The sequence below is a fragment of the Heptranchias perlo genome, chromosome 2, assembly GCF_035084215.1.
Source record: "Heptranchias perlo isolate sHepPer1 chromosome 2, sHepPer1.hap1, whole genome shotgun sequence".
NCBI classification, from domain to species: Eukaryota; Metazoa; Chordata; class Chondrichthyes; order Hexanchiformes; family Hexanchidae; genus Heptranchias; species Heptranchias perlo.
This window is the reverse complement of record NC_090326.1, coordinates 131,104,262-131,127,295: the sequence shown is the minus strand read 5'-3', so window position 1 is coordinate 131,127,295 and position 23,034 is coordinate 131,104,262. Positions and strand designations below refer to the sequence as shown.

At 46.1% G+C, this 23,034-nt stretch overlaps 1 protein-coding gene across 1 annotated transcript in view; it reads right to left on the bottom strand.

Annotated features, from left to right (window-relative positions):
- Positions 1 to 14,085, bottom strand: part of gpr158a (G protein-coupled receptor 158a) — a 529,385-nt gene extending 515,300 nt beyond the window's left edge. Inside the window, exon 1 of the mRNA XM_067999059.1 lies at positions 13,184 to 14,085. Coding sequence (XP_067855160.1) covers positions 13,184 to 14,085 — 902 coding nt within the window. The remainder of the gene's footprint in view (positions 1 to 13,183) is intronic.
- Between the last annotated feature and the right edge of the window lie 8,949 nt (positions 14,086 to 23,034).

Here is a 23,034-nt window from a genome sequence, read left to right as displayed (position 1 = left end):
CTTCCTCACGTACTTCCATGTCGTTTGTGTTTCTGAGCCAGCGCTGATACATTTGATAATTCAGGTCAAGACAGCCTGGACTTGAACTTGGTAAGTAAGTTGATTTCTGGCCCCAAAACAATCATCTTGTTTGTTATGCATGTGATCAAGAAAGGTTGGTGAGATCTCAGTCAGAGATCTAGTGGTTTCCAGATGTTGCAAATAGCCATTGCCTGTACATTAAGATTTCCTCATAGCATAGCTGTACATGCAGTCTATTTTGAGCTGCTGGTGATTAACCAGCTCATTAACTGCTTGAGAAGTATGAAAATGAGCAACAGTGCAGGTATATTTTAGCTGGGCAGTTTCTGCTGGCTAATATCAACTTCAGACAGCATGGGCTCGATTTTAGGGTCAGGTTACCTGCGGGTTTCCAGCGGGGGGGCCCCGAAAATCCTGATCTCCGGTCACGTGACCGGATCGCGACGAAGTCCCGGCCACTTCCGGGTACCGCGCTGACGTGCGGGGCTGCGCGCGCAAGCCCCGCTGGTGGGAATCCCGCAGGCAATTAAAGCCAGCGGGGTTCCACTTGAGAGTACTTAACTTGCTCGCTGTGGTCAGTTAATGAGCTGAAGCAGCTGTCAAAAGAGGAAGTGTGGGATTTTAGGTTCAACGCAGTCAGTTTCCCACACTGGGGGAAACAGTACCTTTCAAACCAGGCGTGTTGCAGCCAGCAGCCTGTGGCAGGTGCCAAGGTGCGCTCCACGGGGGAGAGCCCTCACCCACGCAGGAGGCCACCGCGTCACATAGGGCAACCCCTGCCCTCCACCAACCCCCGCCAAGCCAGAGGACAGACCGACACGAAACCGCAGCCCCAGTCCGAGGACCCACCCACCTACCCTGCACAACCCCTCACACCAACACCTGCCAGATGGGTGGTGCGTTGACATCGTCGGAGGACGAACAGGATGACCAGCCCCAGCAGCCTCGCAGTCCACGCCGTCCGCCTCGGAGAGGTGGGGCCCCCCAACACGGTGCTGCGGCACACCCACCTGCACAGCAGGAGGGAGGGCAACCGCAGAGAGAGATGCGTCGCAGGAGGCACTACCCTCCGCACAGGGTGTACAGAGCGAGGCTCAGCTTCATGGACCTCTCCGAGGAGCAGTGCATACGGAGGCTCAGAGTCAATCGCCAGGTAGTCGCCGACATCTGCAGCCTCCTTAACGACGAGCTGCTCCCTGATGGACCAAGCAGCATCTTCTTACCTGTCGCCGTCAAAGTCACCACTGCCCTCAACTTCTTCGTATCCGGTTCCTTCCAGGGTGCCACCGGGGACATCACCGGGGTCTGTCAGTCCTCTGCACACAAGTGCATAAGGCAGGTCACCGATGGGTTGTTCCGCAGGGCCTCCCACTACATCAACTTCGCCATGGACGAGCGCAGCCAGATGGAGAGGGCGGTTGGATTCCATGCCATGGCCGGCTTCCCACGGGTGCAGGGTGTAATCGACTGCACCCACATCGCAATACGGGCACCTCCGCATGAGCCAGGGCTGTTCATCAACAGGAAGGGGTATCACTCCATGAACGCCCAGCTCATCTGTGACCACCGCCAGAGATTCCTACACGTGTGCGCCAGATACCCCGGCAGCTGCCACGATGCCTTCGTCCTCAGGGAGTCCGCCGTCCCGCCCATCCTGCAGGCACCCAACGCCGGCAATGGCTGGCTCCTCGGCGACAAGGGGTATCCCCTCCACAGGTGGCTCATGACACCTCTGAGGAACCCCATCACCGAGCCGGAGCGTCGGTACAATGACAGCCACACTGCTACCAGGTCTACAATTGAGCAGACCATAGGGCTTCTCAAGATACGCTTCAGGTGCCTTGATCGTTCTGGGGGAGTGCTCCAATACACACCATTCAGAGTGGGACGAATCATAGTTGTCTGCTGTGCCCTGCACAACATGGCCCAACAGAGAGGGGTGCCGCTGGAGGAGGCCCCATCCACACCCGCCACCCACATTGAGGAAGGCGAGGGCGAGGAGGAGGAGGAGGAGGAGGCGGAGGAGGAGGAGGCGGAGGAGGAGGATGCGCCAGAGGATGTTGGACGACCCATGCGCCGAGCCGCGACTCACCGGGATGGTCGCCGGGCCAGGGAGGCACTCATACGTCAACGGTTCTCCTAGAGTCAGACACTGCGAGGCGCTCGCATCTCCTCACCTGCACATGCGAGCGGCCATACCAGCCCCCTCCACTGAAGAGTGCTGCCAGTAATCCTGCACCCACAGCAGTGTGCCCAATGGGTGGCAGCAGGTGTTCGCCGTCATGATGGCCTCCACGGAACGCAACTATTGCACAAGCCGCGGAAGAATGGACGAGAGGTGGCAGGAGTGGTGAGAATAGACTATTTAATATCTGGAATGTGACATTATATAAGAAACAAAGTACAAAATAATAAACACCCTGGTGTATTCCCTTTGTGATTATAAGGCCTTTGCAATTCTTCTCCGGGAACCCCTACGTGGTGCTACCCCTGTGGCTCCAGCAGAGGTAGTGGCAGGTTGCTCGTGTTCTTGCCTTGACCGGGTGGATGCTTTTGGCGGACGGCCCCTGGGTTTCGGTGCCCGTGAGGGTACCTCCACAGACTGCTCCTCCTGCACCGGGGCAGGGGCAGACTCGGCCACCTGGAGAGGAGGCACCATTGCGGGTACTGGTTGAGAGGTGGGCGACGGGTGGGACGTGGGGACGCCTTGAGAGGCGTCCCCGCTTCCATGTCCCCGGTCACCATCATCCCTCTCTTGGCCTCGGCCCACATCACCCCTTCCACCCTGCTGGACGGCAGTTTGGATGGCATGCGTGAGGCCTTGCAAGGCCACCCCTAGTGTATCCCTCAGCCTGTTGGTGGCGTCGGAATGTTGCTCACCCTGAATCCGTACAGACGTTGTCAGGGCCTGCATGGACTCGAAGTGGAGCTGTGCGTGACGCTCGAGGGAGGCCAGCCTGTCCTCCACCGCAGACAGTCCCGCACCTACCCGCGACACTGTGTCGCCGGTACCCTCCTGTGCCTGCGCCACCAATGCCCACATGCAGGAGTTGGACTCCTCCATCGCCTGCGCTATTGTGGACAATGCGCGCGGCACCTCTGCCAGTACCTCAGCAATTAGCTGGTGGCCCTCGACGACTCTCCTTTTCACTGGTGGCCCCCTGGGTTCAGCATCTGGGTCCGGCTGAGCAGAGCCTGGAGATGAGTGCTCCCTCCGTCGCGGACCCTCCGCGGCTGCCCCTGCCACCAGGGTCTGCTCATGCTCACTCGTGCGCGGTGACTCACCAAGTGCTACCCCAACTAGTTGGCGAGGGGGACCCACCGAGGTGCGTGTCTCTGCGCTGGTGGATGGTTGGCTCTGATGTGACGATGCACCCTCAGAGACCGCCATGTCCTCTGAGGAATCGCCCTCCACGCTCGCTTGACCCAAAGACGGACCTGCAAGAGAACAGAGGGCACTTTGAGGCATGTGGACCAACTTGACAGTGCGCCTGATGGCAGGTGATGAGACGGTAACTCGCGATCATGGGTGTTGAGTGTCAGCTTTCCCTTACCGGCCGTTTCGGCAGCGACACACTCGCCATCGGCCACCGACAGGCAATGTCGCGTGCGGGCGAGGTCGAGCGTCTCCACCTCTGCGTCGGTGAGCTCCACCACTTGCGGCGGCCCACCTCCGGTGCGTGCCCTTTCCCTATTGTTCTTGCTTCTCTTCTCCTGTGAAGGCAAAACACAGATGTGTGAGTGGGTGCGTCTTGCATCGTGAGACGCATCGAGCATCGGTGTGGTTGGGTTGAGCGTGGCGCGGAACGGATGGGAGGAAGCGTGGGCCACGTGCCCATCCCATTGCATGGGGATTGGGGTGTGTGGTAGTGTTCGGGTGGGGTCAGGGACGGTGGGTACTTGCGTGCACGGCGAGGATGGTGAATGAGTGGCTGTGAGGATTGCTGATGGAGCGCAGTGGTGGCTGTGCAGGAGGGGGTTGTGATCTGCTTGGCGTGATGGTGGGGACGGGATGTGGGAGGGTGCGTTGGTGTACTCACCTTGCCAGACCTAGTCAGGTCATTGAAGCGCTTGCGGCACTGCTCCCAAGTCCTTGGGGTGTTGCCCCTGCTGCTCACCTCCGCCGCCACCTCTGCCCATGCCTTCCTGGTTGCGGCGGCAGGGAACTTGCGCCCATCTTCTGGGAAGAGTGTTTCCCTCCTCCTCCTCACGCCCTCCAGCATCAGCTGCAGTGCCAGATCTGAAAAACGGGGCGCAGCCTTTCCCCTTTGTTGAGCCATCGTCTCAAACCGCTTGCTTGTAGCAGGAGGGGCTTTGGGAGACTGCCCCTTTAACTGGAGCTCCTACATCGCGTCGACGGTACTGCGCATGCGCAGCCGGCCGGCACGCAGCTGGGGAGCGCAGAACCCGGAAGCTGGGCTTAATGGGTCCAATTATCCCGCGATCGCGTGGGGGACGCACACGATTAGCCGTCCGCGTTTTCCACGCTCCCGGACGACCACCCGCTGGGAACCCGCAGGCCTGCTAAATTCGAGCCCCATGAATCTGGCTGGAGGAAGCTCAGGTGAATCTGTCAGTTTGATTGACAGGTGATAACAAGCAAAAATGAGCAAACTTTAATAATTACTTCTAAAGGAGGCAATATAAGATAAGTCACTTTTCCCCACAACACTCAAAAGTGACAGTCCATTCTTCACTTCAGATTTCATGATTAAACCTGAAAGTGGCATCACCTTTATGTTTGTTCTGGCTTGTAGTACTTTACCTAGGTTCTCCACCCATTGACTATCTCAATGAGAAATCTGGCTCCAGAGTCTCTGACCATGTAATTTTATATTACGTGGAGTGAGGTGGCATTTTACCAAACCAATTGCATCTACCTTCCTTGTCTGTCTCTAGGAATCTGGATCACATTGCATGAGGGCAGGGAAAGGCAATTACAGTTCTCACCCACATTGAAAGTAAAGGCCCTGGTAGCACTACTTTTTTTTTAACTAATGGCAATAATTAAAGCATTATATATCTATATGACTAAGACTTCTGCATTTAGTTCGTATCCAAAGCACACTAGTTGTTAAACATCAGTTTCACTTAAAAGCATCACATGTGCAAAATGTAAGTCACGTTAGTCACTGATTGCCTCAAATTACCACTATCTGTTAAGTTAACCATGCTGATTTGGTCAATTACAGATAGGTAGGAAATACTACCAATGACGGCTTTGCTGCACTCCAGCTCGGCACCTCTGTTGTGTTCCCAGCCAGCGCCATTCCTAGGCTTGAATGTTCCCAGGCCTGGGCCTGTACTCAAACCAGGGTCTAGACTCAGCCTAGGCTTTATATCCTGCAAGTCTCCAGTACCCATCTCCTTCTTCCCCCTCAATGCTCCCAGGCCCCATAAGCCTTCTCATTGTTCCCGCAAGCCCATTTCCCTCCAGAGCTTCCCATACACCAGCCCCACCACACTTCAGCCATGCCCTTGCCGCTCCCAATGCTCCCTTATTCCAGCACCCAACCAGTGCTTCCATCCGTCAGATGACATCAACCACCTCAACTGCTCACCCAAGCAATTCCCCAGTTTTGCCAGACCAACAACCTCCTATTGACACCTTCCAGTCCCCCTACCCAAATATTCCCAGGAAGTACCTCCCCTACCAAGTGTTCCTTGGCCTCATTATCATCCTCACCAGTAAAGAAACATGTCTGTATTTAGTCATTCTCATTGCCATTTTCTAATCATTTATATACAAACAACATCACTGCAAACTAGCTCAATACAATAGGTCCTAATAGAAATGCAAAATATGGGGGTAATTTTGACTTCAGACGATAGTGTAAAATGCACAATATTGGCTCAGCCACCTGATAAACACTTCTCCCGATTTTAGTTTCCATTGACTTACACTGTCGTCTAAAGTCAAAATTACTTCTATATGTTAAAATGTATTACAATATAAAGAGGATGATAAACATTGTATTTTACTGAGCAAACTTGATTTTCTGAGATCCCACTTCCTTTTGCTTCATACCACAACAGTGTAATCATCAACACTGGCAAGTTAAAATGTCCTGTATAGCAGTTGGTGTCCCATAGCATTTCACATAGTAAATGCAGAATATAGTCTCACTTACCTGTTCCTGTTGTCTTTGTATTGCTGTTTCTCCTTCTAGCTCTCCTTTTCTGCTTCTGTCTCTCTTTTTCACTTTTCTTCTGCTTCTCTCTCCATTTTTCTCTTCTTTTATTCTTTCCATTCAGATGGGAGGTATAGGCAGTGTGGCGTGTTACGGCGGGGAAAAGAGCCACCAACATCTGTAAGCTGCATTTGAGTTGGGACTGTGGGGAAAATGTGGCCCTCAGCAGCTTTCTTTCCAATTACTAATTCTTCCCCAGACCCCCAGCTCCCATCGCATCCTCTATCTCTTCACCTTCCCACTACCCCCTTCCTTACCTACCATCCCTGTCTCCCATTGCTATCCCTACCTCTTCCCCATTGAACAATCTGCTCAACCTCTGTATCTTCCACTCTTCCTCGTTCCAGTGTCACCACATCACTCTTAACCCACTCTCCAGTCTCACTGCTACTCCCACTAATTCTCCCCAAGGCTGGGTCATGAGAGGCCAAAAGGCCCTTAACCAACAACTTATTTCCCTCCTACTCTTCTCTGTTCCTTTTCCTTCCTTCTATCTGTTTTCCTGAAAGGGGTGATTTTGCTTTCAAAATTCAACTTACTTGTTTGTTTGTAAGCAAATCAAATTAGAATGAGGACAGACAATCTTGCCTGTCTGCCACTCTGTCTAGCTCTCTCTCTCTCGCCTTATCCCTCTGACTCTTATGTATTAACAATTAGAATTTCTGTCTCACAGCTGTGAACAATTCGAGCATATACCTTTTCTCTTAACAATACACAGATGAGATAACTAGTTACCTTCAAAATTGACCTGGTGTTTTTTTTAAATTGAGCTAACACTAACATGAACAAAGACCCTTTCTCTCTCAGCTTAATATGTTTTCTGAAATTTATAGAACACAAAACAAAAGGCACAACAGGTGTGCAATCAATAATAGTCATTTTTCTCTAACTGTTACATGCACAAACATAGACTCTGTTTAAAAAAAACACTCAATATAATTTACCTGAATAACGCTTTTGAACTTTGTGTTCTAGCTTTACTTCAAATAATTTTGAAAAACAACTGAGCATCTATTGCTAGAATCTACAGGAAAATATTCCATTAGTACGGTTGACTGAATGGTATTGACGCATTTTTGGAAATAAGGTGTACTGCACATGCTCATACTTCATAACTCTGGGCAAAAATATCAAGTCCAAGACCAAGCTTTTGGGAGCTGGCTGAAGCCTTCAAGTTTAAACTCTAATAAAGGCATTAAAAACATAAAAGACAATTCAATCAATAAATTTAATCATGTTATTGTGAAATACATATATATTTGCATTTTTAATTGGTTTAAACCCTCATTTTGGACAGTTTAAACTTCAGTTACTGAGGAAGAAAACGATTTGTGAACTAGGTATGACTGCCCTGCAGAACACTCACTATAACAGTGGTTATTACATGGAAAGCAGTTTTATGAGACACTAAAAGTTCTATCACATGCCCTTTACCGGGGTCATAGGTAATTGCAAAAAATGTGGATACTTTTATAATGAGATTTCATTAAGAACTGGTTTACATAGAAGTTTTCAATAGAACGCACACCCCAAGTACAGGATTTAATATACTATAAATGTATAACTTTCATCTAGTGCACATCATGCACCAGATGTCACACTTGTTTACAGATGCAAAACACTCTTTTTGAAAAAAGAAAGCCAGCCATAGACCTGTAATCTAAAATCTACAATCAGTTGCAATTGCCATCTGATTGACTTCAGCAGTTCATAAATACCTATAATACCTGGATTTGCCCTTTTAGAGCAGTGGTTGTGAAGAAACAGACCTGGTTAGGAACTAAATATCACAACTGTAATTAAGTACAACACCATGTTAGATCCTGCTAGTGTAATATAATGACTAGCAGCAAATTATACCCAGAAAATCATAATTGGCGATCAGGCTACTAATAAATAGTTCTAACTTTGCTGCTGCAATTTATGAAGTAGTTCAAACTCAGTATATTACTGGTTTGCAGTTACCTCCCACCCATCTTGCTGTAGTATCCTCCAATCAGCCCTGTAAGGAACATAAGAATTGCTAGACAAAAAAAAATACTGTCCTTCTAGTTCACCTTTTTCGATCCTGGTAAGCAACATGATACAATGATAATGGAGTTGTTGACTAATCACAGCAATAAATCTCCATCAATTTATCTACAACAGACCCGGACATTATACCAGAAAAACCCCAGTGCTGTTACCTTGGAACATATGATTGAAAAACCTGGTTTTATAACATATTTGGTGTTTTGATTTTTTTTTAAATCAAGGACTTCTCACTATTATCTATCTATGAAGTTACCTTCTTCAAACTTGTTGTGGAGCAAAATCACTCGCTGTCTGGAGTGAATGTAAATTTACCCCTCAAAGCAAGTTTGATTATGCAAAGAATCACTGCAGCTGAACTACTCAGGCCCACACTGCACTGTCTATTGTTTTCTTGTTAGGACACATCCTAATATCAGTGGGTATGTGATTTTTTTGGAAGGACAGGGGTGTACAGAGAATGTTAAACTTGTACTAAAAGCAATCGCATTTTGTGATACAATTCTGATGGTTGCAAAACTACGAATATGTTGTAATATTCCAAGAAGGTAAATGAAATCTCACTCCCAGGTACTGTGCAAACATGGTTATAAGACTATGGCCATCGCCACGATATACAGCGGGTCCCTAATTACGAAAGTTTGGTTTCATTAACCTTTCATAGAATCATAGAAACAAAGAAAATTTACAGCACAGAAGGAAGCCATTCGACCCATCGTGTCCGTGCCGGCCGACAATGAGCCACCCAGTCTAATCCCACTTTACAGCACTTGGTCCGCAGCCTTGTAGGTCACGGCACTTCAGGTGTACATTCAGGTACTTTTTAAATGAGTTGAGGGTTTCTGCCTCTACCACCCTTTCAGGCAGTGAGTTCCAGACCTCTACCACCCTCTGGGTGAAAAAAAATTTCCTCAGCTCCCACCTAATCCTGAAACCTATCACTTTAAATCTATGCCCCCTAGTTATTGACCTCTCTGCTAAGGGAAATAGGTCCTTCCTGTCCACTCCATCTAGGCCCCTCATAATTTTATACACCTCAATTAAATCACCCCTCAGCCTCTTCTGTTCCAAAGAGAACAACCCCAGCCTATCCAATCTTTCCTTATAGCTAAATTTCTCCAGTCCTGGCAACATCCTCGTCAATCTCCCCTGTACCCTCTCTAGTGCAGTTACATCCTTCCTGTAATGTGGTGACCAGAACTGTACACAGTACTCAGGCTGTGGCCTAACCAGTGCTTTATACAGTTCCAGCATAACCTCCCTGCTCTTATATTCTATGCCTTGGCTAATAAAGTATTCCATTTGCCTTTTTAACCACCTTATCTACCTGTCCTGCTACCTTCAGGGATCTGTGGACATGCACTCCAAGGTCCCTCACTTCCTCTACATCTTTCAGTATCCTCCCATTTATTGTGTACTCCCTTGCTTTGTTTGCGCTCCCCAAAGACATTACCTCACACTTCTCTGGATTGAATTCCATTTGCCACTTTTCTGCCCACTTGACCAGTCCATTGATATCTTCCTGTAGTCTACAGAATTCCTCCGCACTATCAACCACATGGCCAATTTTTGTACCATCTGCAAACTTCTTAATCATGCCCTCTACATTTAAGTCCAAATCATTAATATATATCACAAAAAGCAAGAGACCTAGTACTGAGCCCTGCGAAGCCCCATTAGAAACAGCCTTCCAGTCACAAAAAAACCTGTCGACCAATACCCTTTGCTTCCTGCCACTGAGCCAATTTTGGACCCAACTTGCCACTCTCCCTTGGATCCCATGGGCTTGTGCTTTTTTGACCAGTCTGCCATGTGAGACCTTGTCAAAACCCTTGCTAAAATCCACGTAGACTACATCAAATGCACTACCCTTATTGACCCTCCTTGTTACCACCTCAAAAAATTCAATCAAGTTAGTCAGACACGACCTTCCCTTAACAAATCCATGCTGACTGTCCTTGATTACTCCGTGCCTTTCTAAGTGATGGTTTATCCTGTCCCTCAGAATTGATTCCAATAATTTGCCCACCACTGAGGTTAGACTGATTGGCCTGTAATTACTCGATCTATCCCTCGCTCCCTTTTAAACAATGGTACAACATTAGCAGACCTCCAATTCTCCAGCACCATGCCTGTATCCAGTGAGGACTGGAAAATGATGGTCAGAGCCTCTGCTATTTCCTCCCTTGCTTCTTTTAACAGCCTGGGGTACATTTCATCCGGCCCTGGTGATTTATCTACTTTCAAAGATGCCAATCCCCTTATTACTTCCTCTCTCACTAAGTTTACCCCATCCAATATTTCACACTCCTCCTCCTTAACTACAATGTCTGCATAGTCCCTCTCTTTTGTGAAGACAGATGCAAAGTATTCATTAAGAACCATACCAACATCTTTTGCCTCCACACATAGGTTACCTTTTTGGTCTCTAATAGGCCCTACTCTTTCCTTAGTTATCCTCTTGCTCTTAATGTGTTTATAAAACATCTTTGGGTTTTCCTTGATTTTACTTGCCAATATTTTTTCATGCCCTCGCTTTGCTTTCCTAATTTCCTTTTTAATTTCACCCCTGCACTTTTTATACTCCTCTAAGCTTTCTGCAGTATTGGGTTCTCGGTGTCTGACATAAGATTCCCTTTTTTGCCTTATCTTACCCCTGTGTGCTCCTTGACATCCAAGGGGCTCTAGGTTTGGCAGCCCCAATCTTTTTCTTTATGGGAACATGTTTATTCTGCACCCCTTGAATCTTCCCTCTTGAATGCCTCCCACTGCTCTGACATTGATTTACCTTCAAGTAGCTGTTTCCAGTCCACTTTTGCTAAATCACTTCTTAGTTTGGTAAAATTGGCCTTTCCCCAATTGAGAACTTTAACTTCTGTTCTATCGTTGTCCTTTTCCATAACTATGCTAAAACTCACTGAATTATGATCACAACCATCAAAATGCTCTCCCACTGATATTCCTTCCACCTGCTCAGCCTCATTTCCTTAAAATAAATCCAGAACTGCCCCCTCTCTTGTTGGGCTTGCTACAAACTGGCAAAAAAAGTTCTCCTGACTGCAATTTAAGAATTTTGGGCCCTCTATATCCTTCATACTGTTGGTGTGTCCCATTTATTATTAGGGTAGTTGAAATCCCCGACTATTACTTGTTTTTGCACTTCTCAGAAATCTGCCTACATATTAGCTCTTCTATCTCCCTCTGACTGTTTGGGGGTCTATAGTACACTCCCAGTAGTGTGACTGCCCCTTTTATTGTTCCTTAACTCAATCCATATGGCCTCATTTGATGATCCTACTAACATATCATCCCTCCTCACAGCTGTAATTGACTTTCACTTTTCTCATTTCCAACAGCCCAACCCCTGGCCATATATTAAAATGAGTCTTTTGGCGAATGTTCTACTGGACAAGTAACTTCAAATCTTATTGCAATACGGTGGTAATTACACTTTAAAATATTCTTAAAGTGCAAAAGCAGCTAAATTACAAAAACAAATGTTCCCGATCTGCGGATCACACAAGCGACACAAGAGCGACATTCACAAACAAGCCCTTGGTTCCATTTGAACTGCAGAGTGCTTCATTCAGCCATATATTTTGGGGATGTCAAGTCACTTTCAAGATGAACCCAGCCAGCCTCACCTCTCGTTCTACTTTCAATCGAGAGATTGTTGCAATGCACATTGCATAACCGTTTAAAGATTTCGGAAACTGAAATGGGGAGAGAAATCGCATCAATTACAGATTTCAAACTAGATCTACACAGAAGGGTCCGAAAAACTTCTCTTTCTTACAAAAAGAAATCTTGAATAATAAGCCGTTTTATTTTGTTTTAAGACCCCTTAAGCTGTGAGTACTATCTGTGCTCTGTGTGTGCTGTGCGATCTGGTTAATGTGTCAACGTGAGGATGAATCCGTGTGTGTTGTGACTACTGGATTAGGGCTCATTACAGGGAGAATACAGCTCAATCACACTGACGTCAAGGGACTGTGTGGGGAAACACGCAAACCTTGGAGAGAAAATAACCCATTGGCATCCTAGAAATAGACCAACGGCGCATTTAATAAGATACTGGTCCTATTTACATTGGCTGCTTGCTCCATTTGCGTCTGGACTATATTTAAGAACATGAGGTTGTTCCTTTGACAATGATCACATATAGAATGGAAATCGGCTGCTAATGGTTTCAACCGTGTTTACGTCATCTCACGGAGCCCATCCATATCTGTAAAATGCAGAAATAGTAAACAATCTACTAAAGCGTACAAATTCAATATTTGACATCTAGTTATTAAGATGGAATAAAGCGAACCATTCTGCTATGAAATACAGCTTTTAAAGCTAATGTCCCCACAAACACAGACACCTCTCGAATGGGGTAGACGATCGGCATTGCCCTCTTGCCTTGAGATGAATTTAAAGAGGTTTTTTTAAAATTTAGGTGAAGGAGTAGTCATGACCCCCAAAGACTCCACGATGTTTCCCGTGGACTCTCCCAATCTAATATGTTTCTGTTATTAGCAGGGTTAACGCTTTGGCAAAGTGTACGAGGTGGTGTCTTTCTACTATCTACTCTGCTACAGAAGTGTCTCTTTTACTTGCACTCTTATACTGCGCGTATAGAAGCGGAGTTCACTTAGGAAACACTTTTCAAACTTTGTTTTCCACTTTCCCGAAATTGTTACCTCTGACCAACAAGAATGATTTTTTTCCCGCCGCCGAAAAAAAACCCAATCAGCTCAAATATCTGGTTAAATTATATCAGTGTATCGGGCAGTAAACTTGCCCTGGAAAACACAAGCAACTGTATTTGATAGCGTGAAAAATCTGTGTTATATTTACTGACTTTTACACGATTTAGAAGATTTGGGGATGTGTACAGTCGATGCCTAAAGCTGACCAAACCTTTGTCTGAAATGACTGTTACTGTAGCTCACCTAAACTCGGGCTGGAAATCCGGCTTCAATCCATAAAAGGACGTGGAGAGTGTCAGCAGCCACAGAGGGTTGTACTTCCCATGTTCACATTCCAAGTAGGGCGCCGACCACTTGATGTGAGTTTTATCAACCAGATACCCCATGCCTCTCTTCCGCATGGAGGGATGCATCGATCTCGGATCGTCCCTCAGCAGCCTCCTGTGAAGATATGAAGCTGGCGAACGCTGCTGCTTGAGTCGGTTGAACCACTCGGTCTCGGTGGTGAGGTTTGCCAGGTGTCGGGCGGTGAGAGACAAATCTTGAAGGAAGATTTGGTTGTTTATCCTGGTGGCCTGCAGAAACACCTGAGGAGGGGAAGTGAACGGCTGGACATCGAAAGTCACCACTGCTCGATGGACTTTCGGATCGCCCTCCAGAATACTTCTCACCAGAGCATGATACCACTCAATATCCTCCTTAATAGTCTTCTCCCGCACCCCATTGGTTTGTAAGATCATATTTAAGAAATTGGTGGCATGGACTACGGTGTCCATGGCACTGTGGAGTGATGGGTGTATGTTCAGAGCGTGAGAGGCCTCCTTTAAATTTGACAATTGGTACCTCTTAGTGCAGTTAGCATAGCCAAGCTTGGAAGGATCCCCAGTATGAAGGAAAGCCCAGACAGGAGTGGGCAGACTGTCATGTTGTCGATGTGTGCTGCTGCTGCCGCTGTCGGAAGATTTGATCGAATTTGATGGTTTCGGGGACTCGTGGGTGTTGATGTGTCTGTTGTAAATAGGTTGCTTCTCATATTTGCCCACTTTCTCCTTCTGTTGCGCGGAACGTCCGCCCAAACCGTGGCTGGATCCAATGATGACTCCTATCTGGATCTGTAGGACCAAAGAAAGCAAGAAACCAGCCATCTCGTCTGCCAAGTCGTTTCCCGATAAGTCAGTTTACGGCGGAAAAACGCATCTGGAAACGGGCACTAAAATGCATATATATTTATAATTATTTTCCCTAAACAGATCAAAACAAACGCATCCTCCCGTACTGATGTGTCAACACTGGCTCGGGTCTATAAATACGCACACGACGGACCCGATCAGTGCAGGTCACCCCGTATCTCTCAGTGGTGCTATAGTTAGCCGCTTACGCCTCCATCCCAACCGATGGCATTGCCGGCTTTTTAATGTTCTTCTTTAGCTTCTAAAGATCTCCGCGGCAAGAAATGGTTCAGGGCAGAAGTGGTTTCCATCCTGGTGACTTTTTTCCCCCTCCCATCGTCTCCCGGAGTGTCTATTGGAGAACACTTTGCACAGGGTAAATACGAGGTCGAAATAAGTGCTGCTCGCCACTGGCTGTTAGGGGAGGACTCGGGGAGGGGGGGTTAACGCCAGGACGAGGCATTAACTCCACACTTTCTTTTTTTTCCTCGCAACAAGACAACTCCACCCTCTCCCTCTCCCTTCCTCTCCCTCCCTCCCTCTCTGCCAGGCGCCACGGCCAAGCACAGGAGCCACAGCCTAACTCGCTGCACCACCTGCACCCGCCCCCTTGCGCCTTGTGATTGGCCACTCGTGGCGTAGCGAGCTGCGTCGTCGGAACTTCCCTGCCTCTGGTTGGTCGAGCCGCCCGTCAATCATTTCCGCGGGGGTGGGGTGCGGGGGGAGGAGAGGGCGGGGTTTGGAACGCTGCCGCCAGTCTGACTTCACAATACAACAAACAAGTCGCGAGCGCGTCACGCTGTTCATGTGCGGTTGTAAGAGAGGCGGCGGGAGGCGCGGGCAGAGTCAGACAGACATCGGTGGCATCGCTCCCTAGGTGTTGGGTTCAGCTTCCCAGTTAAACGCCGTCCAGTCTCCGTGCGGTGTGATTTCATCTTTTATGCAAGCATTTTTATTCCACTCTTAAGAACAAAAATACAGCCAGACTAGACCCTGCAGCCTTTGACATGATGCAGCCAGCGCGTTGTTATCCTGAATAATTATAAGCACGAAGTTGTGTCTGTTTTGTTCTGTAACTGATGTTGAGAGGCTACTTATTCGGGGCCGTTGGTTTTGGTGGCCCTCGTTCGGTGCTGAAAGAACAGCGCTTCGAGCGCGCTCGGGAGCCCTCACTTGTGGCCTCAGAAGCTCTCGTCATTGCAAGTCTTCTGAGTGCGAACATTGCAACAAAAAGTGACGGTTCTGGCGCTGCTCGCTTTTTTTTTTGTCTAATCAGGAAGCAAATCTGCCCAGAGAGAAGGAAAATATTTACCATAAGAGAGCATTCGAATTCATCAGGTTGCCTAAGAAATGCAACTTTGCTTCCTTAGTGATAGGAATTCAGTCATAATGACGTTCCTTTACCTGATAAAATGTTGTACCTAAATAATACACTTTAATATACACGTTTTGTAAATTGGCTTAGATCATTACATTTATGTAGTGCATTTGAAAAAGTGTTACGGTCATTGCAAAATGGTCACAAAAACATGCTAATTTGAGACCAATAAAGCACTATAGTTTGTTCACGTAGATTTAAACAAGGGCGCATTGATTTAATATAACAATGGTTATTTATTAAAATGATTTGGGAATTTAAGTCCACAGTAATTGATTTATGTGTTATCTATATCTGATCCCAAAGAGGCTGCGGGATGCAGGCTGCAAAACAGGGGCATTTATTTTCTGGAATATGCGCAGTCGGACAGATAGTAAAAGTTTTTTTTTCACTCTGGTGTATGTTAAGTATTTTAATTGACACTAATTTCCTCAGTAAAATCGCAGTTTAATTCACGGCACAAAATTGCTACGATTTGAAACGAATTGGGAGGTTCACTAAGTGGCAATAGAACGGCTGGCAGTGGAGGAAATCTTTTGTTGCGATGAGGCAGGTTCTGTGATGCTCTTCAGAGACTGGAGGTGAAAAGAACATTTTTGGAGCATTGTACAAGGGACCTGATCTGACTCAATCTAGAAATGGCTCTGTATATAAAGCTAGATTTAGAACCGTGCAAGTTGTACCATCACATCATCCGGTAAGCAGCCTAACTCCAGGAGAACATTTAACTTTATAACTGGGCACTGCCGCCATTTGCATTCGACCTGACTGTTCAACTGCAAACTGTTTTTCAACAAGACTGCAAACTCTGCTTGCAACAGCTATAGATGTTTCCTTTGTGAAAAATAGTCTTCAATTGAGCAGCCAGGACACGTGTATGCAACGTCCAGAACTTTGCTCCTAACGTATCTCCCTGTTTAGCTGCAGGTAAATTCTGCTCACATCATGTCTTCAGGTACAGCATGCTTGTGTTTCTAAGCGTGTTGATCACCACATGGAATTGGAATTGACATATTCAACTCCAAGGAATTTTCTTGAAAAAAATCTGTTCCTTAAAGCCAATATACTTTACCCAGAATTTCCCTGTTTTTTTATTCGTTCATGGGATGTGGGCGTCGCTGGCAAGGCCAGCATTTATTGCCCATCCCTAATTGCCCTTCAGAAGGTGGTGGCAAGCCGCCTTCTTGAACCACTACAGTCTGTGTGGTGAAGGTTCTCCCACAGTGCTGTTAGGTAGGGAGTTCCAGGATTTTGACCCAACGACGATGAAGGAACGGCGATATATTTCCAAGTCGGGATGGTGTGTGACTTGGAGGGGAATGTGCAGGTGGTGTTGTTCCCCATGTGCCTGCTGCCCTTGTCCTTCTAGGTGGTAGAGGTCACGGGTGTGGGAGGTGCTGTCGAAAAAGCCTTGGCGAGTTGCTGCAGTGCATCCTGTGGATGGTACACGCTGCAGCCACGGTGCACCATTGGTGAAGGGAGAGAATGTTTAGGGTGGTGGTTGGGGTGCCAATCAAGCGGGCTGCTTTGTCCTGGATGGTGTCGAGCTTCCTGAGTGTTGTTGGAGCTGCACTCATCCAGGCAAGTGGAGAGTATTCCATCACATAAGTTGCATACTTGGCTATTTGTTTATCCAGCTCAAAGTATCCCCATGCTATCTACATTCCCTGGAGACCAGGCCTCCAGCGATATCAGCAGCTTGGAAATTTGTGGACTGTCCCAGAGAAGTCCTCTGTCTGATTTTCTTTCTTTAGTGAGTCAGCAAAAGTGGCTCCCCGCGATGGCACAACTAACATCACAAATACTCCCTGCATGTATCATGGCACAAACTACATCATACCACATCACGCTACAGACTATTGGAGCTTTTCCTTAACATAATAGGCTGCTTACTAAAAGAAAAAAAACCAAAATAAATAAATGATTCAAAATTTTTTAAATGAATAAGAACAAATATGCTTTGGCTTCCCTCTTGTTTGAAGTAGCCATTTGACTGACATTTTTATGTTTTTATGAAAATATATAGTAATATGCTATAGACATGCTATTTCACAACCAACAGATCAGACCAAAGCTCTGCAGTCCTGCCACAACCAGTCGTGAATGGTGGTGGACAATTAAACAACTAACGGGAGGAGGAGGCTCTGTAAACATCCCCATCCTCAATGATGGCGGAGTCCAGCACGTGAGTGCAAAAGACAAGGCTGAAGCGTTTGCAACCATCTTCAGCCAGAAGTGCCGAGAGGATGATCCATCTCGGCCTCCTCCTGTTATCCCCACCATCACAGAAGTCAGTCTTCAGCCAATTCGATCCATTCCACTTGATATCAAAAAACGTCTGAGTGCACTGGATACAGCAAAGGCTATGGGCCCCGACAACATCCCGGCTGTAGTTCTGAAGACTTGTGCTCCAGAACTAGCTGTGCCTCCAGCCAAGCTGTTCCAGTACAGCTACAACATTGGCATCTACCTGACAAAATGGAAAATTGCCCAGGTATGTCCTGTCCACAAAAAGCAGGACAAATCCAATCCGGCCAATTACCGCTCCACCAGTCTACTCTCAATCATCAGCAAAGTGATGGAAGGTGTCGTCGACAGTGCTATCAAGCGGCACTTACTCACCAATAACCTGCTCAGTTTGGGTTCCGCCAGGACCACTCGGCTCCAGACCTCATTACAGCCTTGGTCCAAACATGGACAAAAGAGCTGAATTCCAGAGGTGAGGTGAGAGTGACTGCCCTTGACATCAAGGCAGCATTTGACCGAGTGTGGCACCAAGGAGCCCTAGTAAAATTGAAGTCAATGGGAATCAGGGGGAAAACTCTCCAGTGGCTGGAGTCATACCTAGCACAAAGAAAGACAGTAGTGGTTGTTGGAGGCCAATCATCTCAGCCCCAGGTCATTGCTGCAGGAGTTCCTCAGGGCAGTGTCCTAGGCCCAGCCATCTTCAGCTGCTTCATCAATGACCTTCCCTCCATCATAAGGTCAGAAATGGGGATGTTCGCTGATGATTGCACAGTGTTCAGTTCCATTCGCAACCCCTCAGATAATGAAGCAGTCCGTGCCTGCATGCAGCAAGACCTGGACAACATCCAGGCTTGGGCTGATAAGTGGCAAGTAACATTCGCGCCAGATAAGTGCCAGGCAATGACCATCTCCAACAAGAGAGAGTCTAACCACCTCCCCTTGACATTCAACGGCATTACCATCGCCGAATCCCCCACCATCAACATCCTGGGAGTCACCATTGACCAGAAACTTAACTGGACCAACCATAAAAATACTATGGCTACAAGAGCAGGTCAGAGGCTGGGTATTCTGCGGTGAGTGACTCACCTCCTGACTCCCCAAAGCCTTTCCACCATCTGCAAGGCACAAGTCAGGAGTGTGATGGAATACTCTCCACTTGCCTGGATGAGTGCAGCTCCAACAACACTCAAGAAGCTCGACACCATCCAGGACAAAGCAGCCTGCTTGATTGGCACCCCATCCACCACCCTAAACATTCACTCCCTTCACCACCGGCGCACAGTGGCTGCAGTGTGTACCATCCACAGGATGCACTGCAGCACCTCGCCAAGGCTTCTTCGACAGCACCTCCCGAACCCGCGACCTCTACCACCTAGAAGGAGAAGAGCAGCAGGCACATGGGAACAACACCACCTGCACGTTCCCTTCCAAATCACACACCATCCCGATTTGGAAATATATCGCCATTCCTTCATTGTCGCTGGGTCAAAATCCTGGAACTCCCTTGCTAACAGCACTGTGGGAGAACCTTCACCACACGGACTGCAGCGGTTCAAGAAGGCGGCTCACCACCACCTTCTCAAGGGCAATTGTGGATGGGCAATAAATGCTGGCCTTTCCAGCGACGCCCACATCCCATGAACGAATAAAAAAAATATTAGCAAAAGTAGCAAGATGGATAGCAAGCTGGCTGCAAAACAGAAAACAGAGAGAAAGGGTTAAAGGTCAGACTGACAAAAAGTGGGAAATGGTGTTCTACAAGGTTCGGTGCTGGGACTACCATTGTTCACCATTTACATAAATGATTTGGACTCGGAAATCGGAAGTACAATCTTAAACTTTGTGAACGACACCAAATTGGGGTGTATAATTAATACCAAGGAGGCCGGTGACAAAATACAGGAAGACATTTATACATGTGCAGAATGTGTTGGTAATTGGCAAATGAATTTTAATACAAATAAGTGTGAGGTATTAAATTTTGGCAGGAAGAATAAGGGGGCCACATACCACTTGGATAATAAGTCTAAAGGGGTAGAGGAGCAGTGAGAATTGGGGGTAAAGATGCACAAATCACTAAAAGTAAGCAATGCAGGTTAACAAGGCCATAAAAAAACAAACCAAGCACTGGGGTTAATTTCCAGAGGAATATAATTGAAAAGCAGAGAATTACATTAAACTTGTATAGAACCTTGGTTAGACCACACTTGGAGTATTGTAAACAGTCCTGGCCTCCATATTATAAAAATGATGTAGAGGCGCTGGAGAAGGTGCAAAAAAACATTCACAAGGATGACACCAGAACTCAGAGGTTATACCCATCAGGAAAGATTGAGCACACTGGGGCTCTTTTCTCTAGAAAAGACAAGACTGAGGGGTGATCTGATAGAGGTCTTTAAGATTATGAAACTGTTTGATGGGGAGTACGTAAAAAAGATGTTTCCACTTGTGGGGAGACCAGAACTAGGGCCCATAAATATAAGATAGTCACTAATAAATCCAATAGGGAATTCAGGAGAAACTTCTTTACCTAGAGACTGATTAGAATGCTGAACTCGCTACCACAAGGAGTAGTTGGGGTGACTAGCATTGATGCATTTAAGGGGAAACTAGATAAACACATGAGGGAGAAAGGAATAGAAGGATATGCTGATAGGGTTGGATGAAGTAGGGTGGGATGAGGCTTGTGTGGAGCATAAACACTGGCATGGACCTGTTGGGCTGAATGGCCTGTTTCTGTGCTGTACATTCTATGTACTTCTATGTAAAAAGGAGCAATTAAAGAGCTTGAAACAGAGCCAAGGATAGCAAGGACTGACACTGTGTGCAAAAAGTGTAGAAAATGGTTCCATTCCCCCAGACTGTCATTCCTCAAGAACAAAACAATGAATTAGAAAGCTAAAATAAATCTGTTTGATGCAACAGTCATATTCATTTGTATAAAATAAACAGTGTAGCCTCTAGTTGAGCAGTGTTATATATTTTGTTTTGTGCTCGAGCTTAGAAACAGCAGTATGTGGTCATTGTTGGCGTGTGTGTGTTGCTTAGTGAAAACAGGCAGATACATTACCAATAGAAGTTTTACAAGCTTAAAAATAAATCTAGTGCATGTAATTGCTGATTACCTAATTTTCAGTAATTAAGTATTACGTTTAGGTATTTTTCTAGTCCTGTTTCTTCACCGTCACCATATTCCCCTTCTCCTCTTTTACAATGTAAGTCATGGTTACCTCACTCCTGATAATGAATGGAAATCCAGTGGACTGGGAGAGCTACAAAATGCAACAGAGGTATACAAAGAAAGTAATATGAGGTGTGAATAGAGAATATGGGAAAAAACTTGAAAGGGACATCAAAGCTAACAGCAAAAGTTGTTATAAATGTATTAAGAGAAAGAAAGTGGTAAATGGGAATGTAGGCACACTAAGGGCTGATGTAGGCAAGACCATAATGGACAATAATGAAATGGCAGACTTGTTAAATAAATAAATTTTATCCATTTTCACAGTGGAAGAAGAGGATGAAATACTAGAGGTACAAGGGAACCTAAAAATAAGTCAAAGGGAGGAACTTAGTGGATTTATATTGGTTACAAAATGATAATGGAGAAAATAATGGGACTTAAGAGACAAGTCTCCAGGACCAGATGGTTTCCACCCCAAGGTATTAAAAGAAATAGTGAGGAAATTCCATATGCATTGGTCATAATTTCTAAAGGTGTCTAGACTCAGGAATGGTGCCTTTAGTTTGGAAAATTGCAAATGTCACTCCACTATTTAAGAAGGGATGGAAGGAGAAATTTGGTAACTACGGACCTATCAGTTTAACATCAGTTGTAGGGAAGTCTCTGGGATCTATCATCAGAGACAGAGTGGCTGAGCACTTGGACAAGTATGAGCTGATCAAAGAGAGTCAGCATGGATTTGTGAACGGTCATGACTGACTAATCGAGTTGAATTTTTTGAGGAGGTCACTGGCATGGTGGATATGGGAATGTCTATTGAAGTTGTCTATATCGACTTCCAGAAGGCATTTGATAAGGTTTTGCACAAGAGATTATTAGCAAAAATGAAAGTGCATGAAATTGGAAGTAACCTTGTGACATGGGTTGGTAATTGGTTGGGAGGTAGGAGACAAAGAGTAGGGATAAAGAGAAAGTGACAAGTGATGTTCCCCAGGGATCTGTGATGGACCTCGCCTTTTCATTATATATATTAATGACTTGAATGAAGGAATAAAGAGTTGCATGTACAAGTTTGCAGATGACACTAAGTTAGGAGGCACAGTGAGTTCTGTAGATGAGAGCAAGAAGTTACAAAGGGACATAGACGGACTAAATGAGTGTGACAGGTGGGGTTCAATGTAAGGAAGTGTGAGGTCATCCACTTTGGATCCAATAAAGAAAAAATGGAATATTTTCTTAATTGTGAGAGACAAGGCGTTGGGAGAAAGAAAGAGATTTGGGTGTCCATGTATACATATCATTAAAAGCTAGTAGACAGGTACAAAACATGATTTAAAAGGCTAATGAATTTTAACCTTTATCTCAAGCGGGCTGGAATACAAAGGGGAGGAAGTTATAGTTCAGCCGTACTGAGCCTTTGTCAGACCCCATTTGGAGTACTGCATTCAATTTTGCGCACCAAACCTCAGGAAGGATATATTGGTCTTGGAGGGGGCACGGTGCAGATTCAGCAGGATGATACCAGGGCTTAAAGGGTTAAATTATGAGGATGGTGTTGCATAAACTTGGTTTGTATTCCCTTGAGTTTAGAATGTTGAGGGGTAATCTAATTGAGGTGTTTAAAATAATAAAGTGATTCAATAGGATAAATACAGAGAACCTATTTCCTCTGGTGGGGAATCCAGAATAAGGGGCTTAATCTGAAAATTAGATCTATGCTATTTGAGAGTGAAATCAGGAAACCCTTTTTCCATCAAAGGGTAGTGGAAATCTGGAACTCGCTCCCCCAAAAGGGAAATTGACAGATTCCTGTTAAGGGTATCAATTGATATAAAGCAAAAGCGGGTAAATGAAGTTAAGGTACAGATCAGCCCTGATCTAATTAAATGGTGGAACAGGCTCAAGGGGCTGAATGGGCTACTCCTGTTCCCATGACAACCGTGCTCATTGTTTCCATTATGTGTGTATTTTATACATTTTCAGGAAAAAACAGCAGGCAAGTGTTACAATAGTATGGTGGATTTATTAAACTAATCTCCTGCTTTCATTCTGTACATTATGAAAATATTGTTTTGTTATAAATGTTACACAATAGATTTTCATTTTTGAAAGT